We start from the raw sequence: 19,175 nt of genomic DNA, 5'->3' as shown, positions 1-19,175 counted from the left end.
AATAATATACAAATATTATTTAAATACATAATATATTTATATTTTTAAAATACTAAGACATAAATTATTTTTATATATTTTTTGTATTTTGCATACAACTAGTGGGTGTATTTTTTGTAAACGAATGAAGAAAAACATGAATCATAGTTAAATTTGAGAGTGTTATTTTTCAAAGAGAAATAATTTTAGGTAAGTTCAAAATTATCCCATGACTCGAAATAATTATTCTAGAGTATTCTTAATAGACTAATAGATAAAGTTGAAAAATAATTTGGTGATTTATTATTTTTAAACTTTTTTATTATATAATTTTTAAAATGTCCAGCCCATATCGGACCTCCTGAGTTGAGGGACAAGGCGATGCGTGCTAAAAGTATGAGGGGATGGGTCTTGAGTTTGCTCAAATCTGTCCCAAACTCGACTTATTGTCGTCAATAATTATTTGTTCTCATGTTTTAAGAACTAGTCCGGATCGGTCGATTCAACCGAAAACTGATAATAGTTTCGACCCAGGCTACATTTAAAAATAGTTTTAAATGTCAAATTGGTCATGAGCTTGTGAATCAGTTTATTTTTTTATATAATTTTTTAGAATTTTTTATTTTTGAGAAGAAGTTTTTTAGAATTTAATTATTTTTATATTTAAAATTTTAAATTATATATTTGATTATTAGATTTTGAATTTGTTAAAAATATTATTTTAATAATATTAGAACTTTTTGATTTATTATATTTTGTTATAAAAAAAATATATAATTGTATTTAATTTTTTAATTACATGTATGTTATTTTTTAAATTTTGATAAATATTTATTATTATTATTATTTATATAGACATATAAGATTTTTAAATTTTAAAATATTTTATTTAATATATTATATTATTATTTTACTCTATATTTTCTTTGTTATCCTTCGTTTAATTCTTTTTTACTTTTTGCTTTTTATTTTTCTTCTTCTTTTCATTTTCTTCTGCGGAGACTGCCACACAATGCGCACAACTCACTCTCGTCTTCTACACTGCTTCGCCTTATCCCCGCCACCAACTACAACTACAAGCCGGCGGCGACGCTTCTATTACCGCAGGCTGAAGTATCATCCACTGGAATAAATCTGCATGTGGCTAGCCAGAAAACGAGCAAGAGGGGCGTTTCGGTGGTGACACACGCAGGAGGCATCAGCCCCTCCAGCTATACATTTGCCTTCGTTTTCCCCATCTCTCTTCTTGCCGTCACTGTCTTGACTTCCATAAGAATTGCTGATAAACTTGACCAAAAATTTTTCCAAGAGGTAAAAATTTTTTTATCTCCAGCTTCTGTGTATAAAATTCTTTTGGGTATTTTCTTGTTCTATCGAATTTTGATTTTTTTTTTCTTATTCATCTTGCTTGGTGTTTTTTTTGAGAGATTAGAGGGCTTGGGGAGACTTTGGTCGGTTAGTTTTGACGGTTTATTGGCAAAAATTTAAACTTGAGGGCGATAGAATTAATATTTGATAAAACTAAATAGAGGTTAGTCTTTACTGCTTGTGGAGTTGCACCAAAAATTTAAGAGTTATATGGCTCAGCGTACAAATATAGATAGCCATCCAAGAGTTTTACTAGAAATAAATGATTAATTCTTCGGAGAATTGGAAATAAGTGCTTAATTAAGAATTGTGATTCATTTCGTTTGAGGGCAGAGAACAAAGCATCACTTTCGAGCTTTTTTGTTGTTGAAGATGCAGATATCGGAAATGTCGGGCACAATGAATTCAAATATGCCCCTTTAATGTGATTGTAGTGAGTAAAGGAAAGCTCCTTATTCTCTCTATACATTAATTATTCGGGTCACCTAATGGAAACTTGGAAAGTCGAATTGCAGACTGGAAACTTGAGAATATGAATAGAGCTCCTTCCTTTCTCTATAAAGTAATAAGTGGGGGAAGATTGGATACTTGAGAAGATAAATTGAAGAATGGATAGTTGATTTGCCGAGACAACTTTTCAAGTAGCCTGTGAGACTATCAGGTATGCCGTATTCATGTACGTGTGTAGGAAGGTTAAGCTTGCAGATATATCGTTTAAGTCCCAAGAAAAGTTTTATAATTGATGAAACAACAAAAAAATAAGTGGAAGTTTTAGGTGTGGTAATGGACAGCAATTCATTATTGTCTGTTATGTTATATACTAAGTATGCTGATCAATGACCTTAGAATCACGGAACCACTTTAAGAAATCTCAGAGAATGTAAATTTACTTGATTCAGACTTTATGGAAGGAGAGTGCAATGTACAGTGATTGTTATGTTGCCATAATTAGAATTGCTTTACCATATCAGTAGTCTGTAAGGGCAAGAATCCTGCAAGGAAAATTTCGGTTTCTTTTCATGTAAGATCATTTTATTGGTATGAAAACGAAGTGCCGAACCTAGAGATCTCATTCTTGTCTAAGAAAAATGTATTGTGATTTTTAAGTACCACATTTCGAAGCTAAAGCTTCGGAGCCAAGGGGGTTAGTAGGTGCAGTCGTCCTCCCCATTCTTGTAGACTCGTAATTTTTTATATGTGATATTTACACAAAACTATGATTTAATTGCCCAAAATATTTTATGGGAAGTTATCGCTTAGCCACTAGGTGTACACTATACAGTATTGGACATCAATTAACACACAATTGCTCTACTGCAGTCTCTCTTCTTGTTGAAAAAGTAGAAGACGTGAACTTCTTCAATTTCTTTTGTTCCATGATCCAGCTTGCTGTGAATGAGGCCATCATGGAAGCAGATGAGGACGAGGTTGAGACTGGGGATGAAACTACATCTTCAGCAAAGAACCTGCTTCAATTTGCACCGCACCCGGAATCGTCCTAAACGTGAAGTTGAGGCCTAAATTTGGTTTAGATCGGATGATCGATGGACTAGATGATACTTGCTCCGGGACAATTATTTTGATCTTTGTTGTGAAATAGACTTATTCTTGCCTTTACGTTTGATCATTGATAAATTCTTTATGCATGACTATGTATATATGTGGACTACTGTAACAACCCAACTATAATAAATTAATAATAGAATAATTGCTATTATATAATAATAATAATAATAATAATAATAATAATAATAATAATAATAATAATAATAATAATAATATATGTATATATATACATATGTATAGATTGCTTCTCCTAAAAGTTACAAGTGAGAGGAGTCAATTTTCTTAGGTACTTGTCATCACATCCTCACTTAATTTTGCTTATAAATACCACCATTGCATCGGAAAAGAGGATAAAAATTCTTACAAAAAAATTCAGTAAAAAAGCTAGAGAAAATAGATATACATCTAAAAATAATCTTTTTAGGTTGTATGTTAATATACTTGAAACTCTTGCTTGACATTTTATTTAGGTTTCGGTTATAACAGGATAAATCGGTCGGAAAGTCACCGGAAGCACTTATTTTCTGATAGCAAAAATGTTAGCCATCCAGTTTAAAAATTCAAATTCTGGGCAAATTATATTGCTTTTCTCAGAAAAACTTTGTATAAAAAAGTTGTAGATATTGATGAATGGAGTCCGCTGGGAAAATATTAGTGATGCGTGGCATTGGAATCGACGTCACGGGGCGCAATTTTTTTTCCTGCTGTTGTCGGTGATATTGCAGCAAAGTTGGCTAGTGGAAGTAGCTATTTACACAACTCGAACTCATCCTTAATCTTTGTGAAAGAAATGTATTCTACACCGGGCCAGAGGAATGAGGATATGGTGCGTCATATTTTCCCTTCTTTTGATGAAGCTGATCATATTCTGGATATTCCTTTGGGGCTCCAGAACTTGGAGGATTTACGGTTTTGGAAGTGGAACTCCAAAGGCTATTATATGGTTAAATAGGGAATTTTACTGGAAATCAGATGTTTCGAACCTCCCAATTCGAAATTTTCAACATCACTGTCTTATTGGTTGAATTTTATTTGGAACCTTCACATCCTTCCTAAGGTACGTATTTTTTTTTTATGGCGTGCATTTCTTGAATTTGTGCCTAGATAATTAAATCTCAGGCGGCATCATGTTCCTGTGAAAAGAAGGTTCTGTCTTATGTGGTTCATCCTTAGCATCGACAAGTTTATGGCCTCATTTGAAGAATTGTCATGAGTGGAATTTTATGGATTGTGGTATTAACTTGAGGGGTGTCCTCTCGATTTATGATTTTGAGTATTTTGTTATGTTTTCTTGGGCAATCTGGAAAGAAATTTGCAGATGGAAGCATCATCAGTCCAAGCTTCGACAACCGATTAATGTTGATTGGGATGGTCCTTATTTTGAAGAATTCCGGAAAGCCAGACTTACTAGCTTGAATAAGCCACAAAGCTCTCAAAATACTCCCAACAAGAAATGGATCAAGCCTCCGCCTGGGCATGTCAGGTTAGATGTTGATGCGAGGTTTTGACGAGGCGAATGGTCGCTTTACTGTAGGCGCAATGATTCGAGATCATTCTGGGTATTTGAGAGCGGCGTGAGCTAGGGTTATCCGCCATCCAAGTTCTATATTTACTGCCGAACTCAATGCTATTTATCATGTCATTCATTAACGATCCATGCAGCGTTTTATAAAGTTTTGATTTTCTCAGAATCCTCCCTTGCCGTCACAGCAGTGAACTCAACAACAGAGAATCGTGGGCATGATGATATCATTATTGACGAGATACATATATTTTAGTTTCAGTCAATTTCATTTCATTAGCACATGTTAGCAGCAATGCAAATTTGGTGGACCATTGTATTGAACATTATGGACTCTCTCATCCTCCCCCATCATCTTGGGTCGAATGTGTTTTTCCTTCGTGAATCATGAATGTAACTCTTGGTGGCATTTAATATTAATGTGATATCTTGCTTTAAAGAAAACATAAGCATCATAAAGGATGTTGAATCTTTCACTGATCCAGCGTAATTTTTGGCCGTCGGATTTGTTTTATCGATCATCTTGTTTTTACCTTACATTTTCCAAGACAGGAACGATATTCATTCCCGAAATTCAGGATTTTGGGTTTGGTTATGATGCTCCATTTTAAAACTTTGAATTTTATTTTTCAAATGAAATATTTTGATTATTTTTAAACTCAATTTAATTTTCTAAATTAACAGTTATAATTATAATTAAAAAAATATCAATTAGGTGGAGAAAATAATAGTATATTTTTTTTGACAAAAAATTAAATTTTTAACAAAGTCTTTTATATAATTTTAATTTTTACAAAAGTTGGTTCGATTTGGTTTGGATTTTTTTTTTTATCTCAACTCCAGGGAAATAGTCGGTTCAGTCCCACGTGTTTGACCCCTTTCCCGGTTCAATCTTAAATTTTTTTTATGTTTTTGGTTTCTCCCTAAATGTTTCAAAAAATGTTGTCAAAATCGAAACCTAATTCTTAATAAATCACAATGGAAAGGAAAATACACGATCAATCATCAAGAACACAAAATCAACACCAAATAACAACACATATACAGTTGAATCGATTTTTTTTTAAATTAAAAAAAAAAACAAATGTAAAATTCTATTGAATATTCTCAATCCAAGAAGAAGAAAATGTACAAGAGAAGAAGCCGGAGATACATAACTTCTGGAACAACACCGTCGATTGTCGATTGCATTCCAAGCGACATAACTAAAGAAATTTTTCAAGTTAAAAAGAAGAAATTTCTGCTTTTTTTTAGAGCTTTAGGACATCTGATTTCGGTTTTTGGGGCTTTTTACGGGAACGTGATTGACACGTGCACGTCTCCCGATAGTTTTAACCATCAAATTAATGGAAAGATCAACTCGATCGTTTTTTGAAAGGTATAGAAAAAAAATCGAGAACGTCAAAACATTAAGGACTGTACTAAGAAATGAGTAACATTTTGGGAATGAACTTTGCTTCCCCCAAAACTTCAAACCAAACCAAACCAAATTGTTTCGATTTGGTTGATTTTAAAATCAATTCAAACCATAATTGAGTAAACCAATACAAACCAACCGTTTGATTTGATTTTGTAGTTTTGCCTGATTTAGATAGGTTTCTCTTCACCCAAATTGAAATTAAAAATTTATTTCATATATTCGATTACTCTCTACAAGAACCTCAATAACAACCGATTTGAACGTTCTTATATTTTTTTAAGAGTTTTTTCGTAATTTGATCCTCTACGTTGTTAAATTTTAATTTTAATCTGAAATATTTGAAATTGTTAATTTTATTAATATTTTATCGGAAGTGTTAATGTGACACTTCGACGTCATATCGTCGTACTTGAGTGCTGCTAGTTAACGTAATGGCAAACATAACAAAGATAATATATTAAAATAGAAATTTTGACTATATAATTTATCTAAATGCAAAAAATACAAATATACTGGACAATATGCAATTTTCCCCTTTTTAATTTTACCAGAAGACCTTTTTCTAGCACCTATCATTTACTATTTTTTTTTGGAAATATATATTCTTTTAATATAATATTTTTAATGCTAATAATTTATATCCTCTCAAGCCTTTTCAAATTATTTTCCAGTGAAGCTTTGTAAGTTCATGCATGCGCCGTCGTGACGCATGAGGATTGCCGGCAGAGCATCATGGAAATTGGACAGGACAATGCAAAATATCATAGAATTTTGGGCATTCTTTACCATCTCATGTTGTCACGAACGATGCTCCCCTTTCGCCAAGTACACAACCTCCGCCACCACGGTTCCGAATCCGAGACGCAGGCCTTTGTCCGGCCCCGAATTTTGCTCAGCATTTGATTGTAATTTCGATTCAGCTCCATTTTTCAATTTTACTTCGACGTACGATTATAATGTACGATTGGGGGAGCTGGGCCGTCAAGGAAAGTTGTCCGCTGCTCGCACTTTGTTCGACGAAATGCCTCGACGTGATTCGGTTTCTTATGCATGCATGATCAGTATTTATGTCAAACATGGGGAGTTCCATAAGGCCGAGGAAGTTTTTCATGAAATTCCTAGGACTAAGAAAAGCATTGTGGCGGATTCCGCCATGATACATGCGTATGGTAGGGCTGGTTGTATGGATAAAGCAAAGGAGATATTCGAGGGAATGCCCGCAAGGAATTCTTTCTCTTGGACCAGTTTGATTTCAGGGTTTTTCAAACATGGAAAAGTAGATGACGCTGTTGAGCTTTTTAGGAAAATGCCTGAGAGAGATAAGAATGAGGTTACGTGGACCACTGTGATTGTGGGTTATGCACAGAACGGGTTGATTGATGATGCTCGAGGTGCTTTTAATCAGATGCCTGTTAAAAATATTGTGGCATGGACCTCAATGATTTCTGTTTATATAAATAACGACCAGGTAGAAGAGGCGCTTAAGCTCTTTTATATGATGCCAGAGCGTAATTTGTATTCTTGGAACATTGTGATTCGTGGGCTTTTGGATACTAAAAGACTAAGTGAAGCAAATGAACTATTTGATTCGATGCCTTGGAGGAATGCTGTTTCTTGGACTACCATGGTAACAGGCCTTGCGCGAAATGGGATGACAGAATTGGCGAGAAAGTACTTTGATCAAATGCCAAATAAGGATGTTTCGGCGTGGAATGCAATGATCACAGCCTATGCTGATGAAGGCTGTATAACCGAGGCTGGCGAACTTTTTAATATGATGTCTCGAAGAAATATTGTGACCTGGAATGCAATGATTGACGGGTATGCCAGACACGGGCATGAGAGTGAATCGTTTAAGCAATTTGTTTTGATGCTGTGTGGCAGCATTAGGCCTAACGAGGCAAGCCTGACTAGTTTATTGACCTCATGTAGCAGTATTTTAGGGGTGTTGCAAGCTCATGGTCTTGTTGTGCACCTTGGGTTTGAAAGTGAGACATCACTTAATAATTCCTTGATCACGATGTACTATAGAAGTGGTGACATTATCTCTGCTCAAAGTGTGTTTTACCATCTTGAAGCAAAGGATGTTGTTTCGTGGACTTCCTTGATATTAGCATATTCAGATCATGGATTTGGTATGCAGGCATTGCAGGCATTTTCTCAGATGCTACGTTCAGGGCACAAACCAGATGAGATTACTTTTGTTGGTGTCTTGTCAGCCTGTAGTCATTCTGGGATTGTTAAGAAGGGTCAAATGCTTTTTCACTCCATAAGAGATGCCTATGGTTTAGAACCTAGGGCAGAGCACTATTGTTGCCTTGTTGACATCCTTGGGCGAGCTGGGCTGGTGAATGAGGCTGTGAAAGTGGTACAAGAGATGCCTCCAAGTAAATATGATGGTGCAGTTCTTGGGGCCTTACTTGGTGCTTGCATGTTGCATGGGGATGTTGGTGTGGCAGATCACTTAGGTGATGAGTTCATAGAGCTTGAGCCAGCTATTTCGGGAGGGTATGTGTCGTTGGCAAATGTGTATGCTGCATCTGGCAGATGGGACCAGTTTTCAAGATTAAGGAAGAAGATGAAGGAAAGAAAAGTGAAAAAAGTACCTGGTTGCAGTAGAATTGAAGTCAATGGCAAGAATCACGCATTCTTTGTGCGTGACAGATCGCATCCTGAAATGAAAGAAATTTACATGTTGCTACAAGAGAATCTACTGCCCCTAATGCAAGATATCGGTTATGAATTCGCAAGCATACCTGCAATCTTGTAGTTGAAGGATCAAAAGTCAGTTGTTCACCCTCAGTTTTACCTACAGCTCAGGGAAGCCAAGTCCATTTTGAGACATGTGAAGGAATAACACTTTGACATGGAACATAATGATCAAGGAACTACATGTCTGCAACCGAGACTAACAAGTTCCAAATGTCAGTCATTTGAAGCCTGGAGCAAGCTATGGAAGCTTGTTGCTGATAGAAGCTATCTTCTGCACTTGTATCTCCCTCAATGCAGGTAACTTGGGTTGTGGCAGCAAAAAATCACAGGGAACGATATACTACCAAAGCGATTAAAGAGTTATTCTGGAGTGATGATATTCGCTTTAACCTATTGAGATATATCATAGATGAATTCTAAAAATCTGCTTGCCATTTCAATTATACTGTTTGAAGGGGAAACATGCAGTTTGCTTGATATGGTTGCGCTACCCAGTCGACTAATGGAAAGACAAGTTTCTCGATTTTTTTCTTTTTTTTTTTTTTGATACTAAATGAGAGCAATAAGTTGCAGTCTGTCAAGTTTAAACTGGAGCTGCTTTTCGTAAAATATTTTCTGAACGGTGTAAAATTCCTCTTGTCTGTTCACTGCATTCCTGAAAGTTTATTTTTATGATCGGAGTGCTTCAAACTCACTATGATGAACTTTCTTTGTACAAACTTACATATTCTGATGCTGTGGTATCCCCTATTGTTACTGGTTCATATCATATTCCTTTTTAAGAAATACGCCATTTTAATTAGAATACGTTGCTTTCAGGGTAAGTGCATCAAATGTGGGAAGGCATTGAAACTTCGGTCAGATAAATGCTCACTCTGACTAGATGGAGCGCGACCTCGGAAATCCAGATTGGCGATGTGAATGACTGCAATCTTTCCATTTATCATGAAATGTTGATTCTCATCAGTTAAAATCCATCGCGTTTCATTTTCTACAATCCCATATTACATTATGGTTTTCTTATATTACCTATGAAATTATAGGTTGCTACTTTTATCTCAAAAGTCTTGGGGTGCCTTTGGATTATTTTATTCCAATTTGATCAATGATGAAGAGTATTAAATATTATTAAATTATTACATTTTATTTTAAAGACAATAGCAAACCAGCGAACGTAACAGAAAAGGCAATAGTCTATCATGATATGAGTGCAGTATCACCTTTCTTGGTTGATTAATGGAGAATGACTAGAAAGACTAAATTTTTTACAACTGTCGGAAAAAAAAGAAACTATTAGCAATACAAATGCAATCTTACATGAATAGTAAGGGAAAAAAATGTCATCACGAAATTCAGGTGACTAGGAATAAAGGGTGTCGGCGTTATATGATATTTTGATGTCAACTGTAGAATTTTGCAGCTGCAAATCCATTAGTGTGAAATAGCTACTGTCATATCCTTCAAATGAAAACATTTCGAATTTTGCATATAATCTTTTTTGTAAAAAACATTTTTTGAAATCTAAAATGCTCCCATTTTCTCCCATTTTACTTTATTTATGACCAGTAATGTGAATTTTCATCGTGGCAAATGACTGTTAAGACTCATTATAATAGGATAAATAAGGACAATGATGGATTTTCTGTCGTGGCAAATGACACTAGCTCCGTGGCACATCTTCGTTATTAAGCAAGATAACTAATTTTGAATAATTTATAGACTTAGTTTTCAGTGAGACCAAATTGGCCACCTCAAACTAGATAAGATCTTACATTTCATTGTCTGATCAAGTTGGCATTTGACTGTGAGTGCAACGCCAATCCCATTTTGGGAATGAATCCCCCGAATCAAAACGCAAGTTCTTTATGCTTATGGTTGATTTTATGGGAACTTGCAGACCTTTTAGGCGTGGGGATCTTTGAGATAAACTAACCGGATTCCTGAGCCAACCGCTGCTTGTTAGCTCACTATTGATGGATGATATAGGAGACAGGTAATGCTTATGAGGAGAGTTAATCTCGGAGCAGACATCTGAATTGATTGGTCTTAGTCTTGGTGAGCTCAGTGATCTAGCTTTTGCTTTGGCTGACTCAGTGGAGGCCATGTATGTAGGTATTACTGGAGAAGCTGCACAAGAAATGTCATCTCCAATGGAACGTTGCTTCCTATGATGAAATGATCTTTTTGGGGCGTAACTGGGAGAATCTGGCATTCCTGCTTGATATTGTTTCTGTGAATATCTGAAACTGAATTGTCTGCCCCCTAGTTCATCTCTGTTTCTTGCATTTACAGACAAAGTTCTATCCACGTTTCCAAGGTCATCTCGTTTCGCCAGCTGGGCATCCACCCATTGCTCTAACCAATATCTTTGTCTTCCATATACCTTCTCGCGTTCCGATTCTGCGGACCTCTGGATATATATGCCCCTTAATTAAATCTAATGGGTACGATTATATGTTAAAATAAAACGACTTTGATGGAGTGAAATCTTAGCAACTGACCCGATGATTCATGTAGTATTCTTTTATCCTCTCTCTCTTGATAGCAGCTTCTCTCTTGCTCAAAAAGATGGCCTTTGACTCTTTCTTTGTCAATGTACCGTCGTCCCATATTTTTTGGCTGTTTGAATCTATCTGCAATTTTGTAGAATATGCAGGTGATAATTAGACCATTTGCAATAGGAACATTAAACATTAATTTGCTTGTTGAATATATATTATATAAGGCAAATAAAAAAAAAGCAGTGAGAATTTGATTTCAAAACTTGGCTTGTTAAGGATCCTGACAATTTTTAGTTTAGCAGCCACTTGGTTGGGAAAAATTCTTTGAGACATAATGTCATTTCTGTTAAAGCTTCCCAGACACAATATGGAGGTACTCTTTGAGTCTTTGTTTATCAGTTCCTATGTTTGTATCCTAAAGACCTAAACAACTCAAGTAGCAGTTCTTACTTTGTCAAGACTGGTGTAAATGAAAGGATAAGGGAAGGGAGAAGAAAAGACAAAAGGGAAACCATATAAATCAGGTATTGAACACAATGAAAAGAAACAAGAAGATAGGATAAGAAAATTTTAGCTGATACAATGATCATTTGGTTGAATTCCGTGTCCCTGAATTATAATTTCACCATTTTAAGTGAACCCTGCTACCCTTTGTTTTAGCTCTAGTATAGAAATAGAATGTAAAAGAAAATTTAAGAAAGAAATTATCTTTTTTTGTTGGTATCTTTAAGCAATTGCTTGGAGACTTGCCTTGATGTCCTTTTCTACAAATTCCTGCAACTTGTATTCTCGGCAGTGTGAACTGTCTTTACTTCTTTCGCTTCTCTTTGAGCAGACTTCTGTCTGGATATTTACAATGGACTGCAGACACTTAAGGGTGTTCATGGCTTGCTGCCGGACAGCCCACCCTCGAATAAGAGCTTGAAGCTTGACTACTCCTCTGAGTGCTCGTAATGCTTTCCTTCCCTGTAAGCACCATTAAAACGTGGAAGAGAATTTCGTCACGTGTGTATGAAAGTTATGGATGATGTTATTTGATTTAATGCATAGGACAATACTTCTGGTTTGGCATGAATGGTGTCTTTGAAGTACTAAAAAAACAATCAGTTTATTCGTCTCGATATATTTTTTACCATCGCAAAAAGTTTAGCCCGAATAGCTGATCGAACAGCTAAATTTTTTTAAAAAAAAAAAACATTTGAGAAAAGCATACGAGATAGCCTCGAAAAGCAGCTTGAATTCTGGTGGCAGCAAAATCTTGAATTGCCCTGTTGTGTTGATAACATAGTTCTGGACTATTAACATGGATATTTAATTCTCCAGATTCTTGATCTTCATTCTCCTGTTGGTGCGCATAATTAGTGTTCGTAGTGAGGCTGTTGACATCTGGACCAACTGTTTCAACAGGCACAGTTGCAGCAAATTCACGGTGTTCTGCATCTGCTTCACACGGTGGCCTTTGTCTTGGTGCAGATAATGGGGCTAGTTGTTTCGTCTTCAGCAACTTGAACATCCATCTCTTTCTCTTCTCCTTCTGAAGGCATTTTTAGAGATTGGAGTAATTCATTCTAGGTACATATCTAAATTCATAAAAATGACATGAGCATGTCTGTGCATCATTTACCTTTTCAAATCTTGAATGTGTCTCTGAAATGAATAACCTCTTAAGTACACTGAACCAGCTCTTCTTCTTTGCCATCAATACTTAAATTTTTAAAAGCTTAGGAAATGTAAATTATGAGCTACTCTGTTGCATGAACGTTGAGTTGGAATATATTATGCATATTTCTATCAATGTAAACACTTCACAGCTAGAAAACACGGTATCAATAATTGATGCAGTGCTGAGATTTTCTCAGAGGACTACATATAAACAGAGTCAAGAATATTTTACTATCTTTATCTTTTTCTTCAATAATTTCATATCCCATCTTTTCCTGATGAGTTCTTCATGTGTTGCGCACATGGGCTTTGCTCCATAAAGTCAGAAACAATAAGCGATGAGGGGTCTTCATATTTGTGGAGAGAAACTATATATGTACCATATCATAAGAATCTTTTACTTTATAGAGCCACTGCACCTTGCCAACTTTCTTTTTTTCTCAACATGGGTATGTTGGGTTCAGATTTCTGTCCAAAATGCTGGAAAATTACACTCCATCAGTTTGCCATACTCAGTCAAACAACATGCATGGTACGATAGAAGTTGCCCGTTCTAAATTATCTTAAAAAGGACTAGCAACTGGTCGATGTGAGCTACTCTTTGCTTTAAAGTCGAGATCAAGCATATGAACGTGTTAAGTGACTACTTATATGTCGCAACTCGAATTTAAGTTCGATTCGAGTTACTCCTATCAGACATTGGAGACTTATTACTAGCGATTATGATGTGGATTAAGTGCATATTCTTAGGTCAGTCAACTGTTAGTGTATATCTGAGAAGAGATGGAATCTTACCTTGTTATGTGACCATCTTGAAATGGTAGTATTCTTTATTGAGAAAAAGAAAAAAAAATAAAGATTATTATTATTATTATTGTTATTGGATATAAATCCAAGTGAAAGGGATGGATTATTGAAGGATGTGGGGAAATTCTTAATGTGCAATGAATGATAGGATTCGTGCAATAAAACAAGGCAGCATAGAGTGAAATACAGCTGTTGAGGGGCCATTGCTCGGTTTCCAACAACTTATGTGCATCCTTGCAGTGTTTTTGTACCATTATATGCATGTAGTGTCTTTTCTTACCCTTTTGGTTCCTTCGATCACAAGTTCGGATGAGTGATTTTGTATCGTTAAATGTTGTGTCTGTTTTATACCTTTGTTCCATACCTAACAAATTTTGATGAGTACGTCAGATTCACTATAATTTGAATTAGGATTAGTGTTTTAAAATTCAGTCTAGACACTGGACGTCGGTCGATCGCACAACAAAAGTGGTTGCCGGCCAGCTTAAGCGCCGATTAATCGACCTATACATCCTAGCCGTTGCGGACGATTAAGGCTTTTAGGTTTTTTTTTTCTTTTATTGGTTTTTTTTAAGTTCTTGAGAATTAAAAGCTCAAGTAAAAAAATGAAAGATAATTTTTTTAAAAGCTAAACCAAAATTCAACAATAAATGTGATTTGTTGGCTTGTCTTAATACACTAAACTTTATCTTCATTTGTTATTTAGAGTGAGTGAACTTCATGAGAATGATTTTGCACCCGAAGAAGAAGATGAAGATCACAGTGATGATATTGAGCTTGTGTTCGATGATGAATAAGTTGTTAAAAATTATGGTTGTGATAACCATGATTTTTTGACGTGTAATTAGTTATTTAATTATAGGCATGCATAAGAATGTATTTTGAATTATGGTTTTATTGCAAAAATAATAAATTCAAAAATAATAAATAATACATAGTATCCAAAATTTTCGATAAAATACATGAAATTCAAAAAATAAGTACAATATATTCAAGAATTTAGAAATTTAAGTATAATATATAAATAAAATTTGAAACAAAACAATGCATGCAAGACAACTTTTGCTCAACAAGGAAGTTTGTAGTAAATTCAATTCATCTAGGTGTATCACAAATCTGTACAAGAAAGCAGTCCAAATTCAACCATCAAAGCCAATACATAATTTAGAAAACTGCATATACTTGGGGACAAAGTTTTGAAATTTGGTAAGGTGATAAGTATGGAAGAATTAATTCAAAATTATGGAAGAAATATCAACCGAGTTATGATATTATTTTCACTTCACCACTTATTACCCTTATCCTATTTTCGAAAATTACACCTTCAAATTCATTCTATATTTCAAAATTCTCTCCCAAATTTGCTGTCAAATTTTCGAGTCAAAGATCTGTCAAGTATCGAAGTATTGTCCACGTTCGAAAATTTATTTTCATCACTCCATTGCCCCAGAATCCAATCTCCCGTTCCGAATACTAAATAACATATTCCAAATCCAGCGGTTATTTCTTCATATCTAGTTTTCGCAAAAAAAAAGCTCAGATTTTAGTTTAGATTAACATACCTATTATTTTTCGTTCATAAATATAAGAAAATAACTTCCATACCTTATCTTCACTGTTCATAATTTATTTGAATTACTTTTGGATGTACTGTACAAGTTTAAGCTTTATCCAACGGTTTTATAATTCGCAAAGGATTCTGCAAGGCAACTGATATTCAGGTCGAAGTACACCTACGTTTTCGAAGTACTGTTTTCTTGATTCTTATGTGGTTTTCGAATCCTTTAAGCAATACTAATGTAAGTGAGCTTGTTTTAAAACTATAAATTTTGTTTATGACTCGGTTCCTTTTTTAAAGTTTCGGTCGAGTATTATTCTTCTTCTTTATCTTCTTGTGATACGATATATCTTATTGTTTAGCACTGTACGTGATGATCCAACTGGATATGAGTAACAATCTCAACATATGATAAGTTTATTGGTCCTTACACGATGAGATTGTAACCGTTACACGGTCTCGCCCTCTTAGAGAGGTAAAAATTAAGAACTGATATCAGTAAATTATGAAAAGTATATGAATTTCATAGTCTATGCCAATTTTATGTTTACATTTATGCTCATGATATATGTTATACGAACTATGTATGCATGATATGCTGTTTTTCGAAGATTATGTGTATTTGTTATGTATGTGATTAAACAGCCCCCACTTGTAGAGTGACGACGAAAACACTGACTTCTTACTTTCACTCTCCAGATAAATCTAAAGAGCAAATCGAAAAAGAAGAACATGACCAGTTTTGGGGCTGGTAATATAGAGGAACCAATAAGTCTATTTTAATTATGTTTCTTTTTAAGTTTTATTTAATTCAAGTTGTAAGACACTTCCGCAAGTTTATTTATGTTTTTGAAATTTTTACGTTGTAACAGAAATGTTGATTATGATTTATAGACCGGTTGGTTATACTTTGATATACGAACTTTTTTGTTTTCAATCGTTGGTTTCAATCGTGTGGCTGTTAAACAACAAAGGTATTGACTAACTTTGGGCTCGGGACGTGACAGTTGTGAATATGAAGTAGAGTAAATTTAAGATATTTTATTACTTACATAATTTTGAACCGATTTTAAATTTGATATTGTCGTGTTAAATTATAAAATGTGATTTATTATGCTGATAACGTGTTGTAGGACCGAGCGCTTTCCGCTTTACCAAAACCTATAGCTGGTGGTAACGGTGCAACTCAAATCTTTTTAAACTGCACAGCAGCACAAGCACCACGGTTCGATCGCTCTACCAAACATAGACAATTATTGCACCCAACACGTGTAATCTGATGCGCTGGTCTATCACTCAACTAGTGCCTAACGAATTTTAAAAACCTGGTTTGAATTAACAATTTATATTATTTATAGAACAATATTACCTTTGTTGGTCACATTGAGTTACTAATCTACCTTATAGTTGAGTTAAACAAGAGCCAAGTACACAATAATTGCGATTTAAAAGAATTTGGGACCAATGTCTAAATTTTGAGATGATCTCTCGAATTCGAAATCTATTTGTAACATTTCTTTTAAAGAAAAAAAAAGAACTTGAAGATTGTTGATTCATGTGTATCAAAGTTCATTTTTTTTAAAATGTAGAAGATGGTTGAATTCATGTATTTCAATAATTAGTACACCTTCTGCGTTGTTTTGTATTTTCAGGTATTTTACACATCTTCGATCAGTTAACCCGTCGTTCTTGGGTTAAATTTTTATTCGATTTTTAGTTAATTGAGATCAAGTGGAGTGTGAGAAGATCGAATATTATTTTGCATTTGAGAAATTTTTTAGGATCGAATATTTATATCACTTTTAAGTTTGACAAAAACTTATGTGAGACGGTCTTACGGATCGTATTTGTGAGACGGATCTCTTATTTGGGTCATCCATAAAAAAGTATTACTTTTTATGCTAAGAGTATTACTTTTTATTGTGAATATGGGTAGGGTTGACCCGTCTCACAGATTAAGATTCGTGAGACGGCCTCACATGAGACTCACTCTTTAAGTTTTCAGCAATCAAAATAGATTAAATTTGATATTGGATTAGTTTTGAATTTTATTTGTCATAATTTATCATTAACCATAAGGGTTTTTTTTTCTTTCAACAAACCAATGTGAAATATCGAAAATGTATACTTCTTCCATATGAAAATTAAACAGTCATTATAAACTTTAATCTTTCATAAAAGTTGCACGATGATCCTCGACATCACTTGAAATCTGTTGAGCCGAAGTATTTTGGTGATATTTCTTAGAACAATTATTAAAATCACCAACAAACAAAATAATTAGAAATAAAACTTAAATTTCTACAACTCATATTTCATGCGCTAGATTAATTCGAACGTTATCTATGCAAACCAGGCGCTGCAAGATCGAGCTAGATGACACAGATACAGCAAACGACAGCGTCCGATTAGCATATATAATGTCCAATATAGTCTAACAGATCTAAAATATGACTTGTAGCAAATTAAATTTTCTTTCTAATCTTTTTTTTTCTAATCGTGTTACCAAAGTCGTACCTGTAGTTCATAGGGCCTGAGGCGATAATGTTGAAAAAAAATATTGTTATGATAAATAACCGTAAAGCTCATTTTACAAATTAAAAATAACCAAACAATATATATAAGAAAAATATAATTTACGAATTATATATTTATCTCTTTGCGATTTTTTTCTTCGTGCGCCACAACATCAACATGGCTCTAACGTAATGCAATGTCATATGAACAATTATATTGGAAAAAGATTGAAATTGGCAAAAATTGTAAGATATGTTGCTAAAATTGAAATTTATCAATATAAACTATCAAAATAACAAAATGATAAATATAATGAACTAATATTGTAAAAATATATGATTTGTTTTAAATAATAAATATAATATTTTATTCAATAAAATAGAAAATAAAGATATGTAAAATAGGTAAGTATCATAATTTTTTGTGTTTTATTTTTTGAAATGAGTCCAACTACATAAATTCAATAAAAGAGGCTAAATAATCGACATGTAAAGTATAAAAGTTTAACAAATGAGTTGACACAAGATAAAATAATAAATCTATTAGACAAACATTACAATTTTATGCATACAAAATTTTTAAACATTACAATTTTATGCATACAAAATTTTTAAAAATTTAATTAATGAGCCGTGTAGCTTTATTGTTTGGGCTCTACATAATTTGATTAATATACCCAATGAACACAATCATCATATTTAATCATGTTTTCAATGGGTCAATGTCCAATTTTTTTAAATATTTAATGCACGTACTATTTAAGTTCATGCCTCAACAATATGAGACCAATGATTTTTTTTTTTTGGGCCCATGTGAGAGCCAAGCCCTGAGACGATAGCCTCTCTCGCCTCACACGAGGTACGGCCTAGCATGACAATCATGTTAGCTATAATAATAAAAAATGAATTTAATTTCGGTATCGAGAATTCCAATGGCTATAATTAGTAGCCATTATTTTTTAAAATAATTGTGCATTATAATGACCATTATTAGCCATTATTTTCGAAATAAATTGACATAAATTCGGGAGTTTCATTGGATTTCGAGGCCTATAAATATTCACAACTGCATTCAGAAACATAACAAAATTCTTGCATAAATTATTAGCAAAACAAAAAATATATACTAAATTATTGTATAAATAAATTAATATCTTCGGCATATCGAACCTTCATAATGGATGATAGAGGTTATTTTGATTCAATCATGGAAATTAAAATCTCCAAATATCTTATCTATTCGAGTTATTTTATTTTTTCCTTTTTGTTTTTTTTTTTAAATTTCATTATTTTAAATTGTAATTTAATCTCTGCTTATAAATTACGACATGACATTCATTTAAATATAATCAATTCAAATCATAGAGTAACCCTTCTTTAATTTCTACCATTATGATATTATCCATATTTAAATAAATCAAATAATTATAAAAAAAAACTGTTAAATATATAATAACTAAAATTAATTAATTATTCTGTTATTTTATGGGTGAATTGGAGAAAAATACATCTGTCTATAATTTATTTAAGATTCAGTACCCAACAGTTTTTTTTTGTATTTTAA

General features: G+C 33.6%; 2 protein-coding genes and 2 long non-coding RNA genes across 4 annotated transcripts; 3 read left to right on the top strand and 1 right to left on the bottom strand.

The window, feature by feature from the left end:
• The first annotated feature begins 931 nt into the window (after nucleotides 1–931).
• Nucleotides 932–3,024, top strand: LOC140987141 (uncharacterized). Its single transcript, XR_012177077.1, has 3 exons — nucleotides 932–1,290; nucleotides 1,863–2,008; nucleotides 2,668–3,024. It is a non-coding gene; the product is annotated as an uncharacterized lncRNA (long non-coding RNA).
• Nucleotides 3,025–6,495: 3,471 nt separating this feature from the next.
• LOC140987753 (uncharacterized) lies at nucleotides 6,496–9,950 on the top strand. The gene is made up of 3 exons (XM_073456407.1): nucleotides 6,496–8,864; nucleotides 9,387–9,639; nucleotides 9,924–9,950. The coding sequence occupies exon 1, from the start codon at nucleotides 6,565–6,567 to the stop codon at nucleotides 8,623–8,625; it is 2,061 nt and encodes a 686-aa protein (XP_073312508.1). The 5' UTR covers nucleotides 6,496–6,564; the 3' UTR covers nucleotides 8,626–8,864; nucleotides 9,387–9,639; nucleotides 9,924–9,950.
• A 250-nt stretch (nucleotides 9,951–10,200) lies between these two features.
• On the bottom strand, nucleotides 10,201–13,203 carry LOC140987754 (protein IQ-DOMAIN 11-like). The gene is made up of 5 exons (XM_073456408.1): nucleotides 12,693–13,203; nucleotides 12,282–12,602; nucleotides 11,815–12,034; nucleotides 11,069–11,196; nucleotides 10,201–10,977 (listed from the first exon to the last, which is right to left on the bottom strand). The coding sequence occupies exons 1-5, from the start codon at nucleotides 12,765–12,767 to the stop codon at nucleotides 10,354–10,356; spliced, it is 1,368 nt and encodes a 455-aa protein (XP_073312509.1). The 5' UTR covers nucleotides 12,768–13,203; the 3' UTR covers nucleotides 10,201–10,353.
• LOC140987755 (uncharacterized) lies at nucleotides 11,196–13,334 on the top strand. The gene is made up of 4 exons (XR_012177205.1): nucleotides 11,196–11,592; nucleotides 11,904–12,036; nucleotides 12,476–12,640; nucleotides 13,195–13,334. It is a non-coding gene; the product is annotated as an uncharacterized lncRNA (long non-coding RNA).
• Nucleotides 13,335–19,175: the final 5,841 nt, after the last annotated feature.

Source organism: Primulina huaijiensis, chromosome 11, assembly GCF_012295235.1.
Source record: "Primulina huaijiensis isolate GDHJ02 chromosome 11, ASM1229523v2, whole genome shotgun sequence".
Lineage (NCBI taxonomy): Eukaryota > Viridiplantae > Streptophyta > Magnoliopsida > Lamiales > Gesneriaceae > Primulina > Primulina huaijiensis.
Note: the sequence above shows the minus strand (reverse complement) of the source record. Positions and strands in the feature narration are given on the sequence as shown.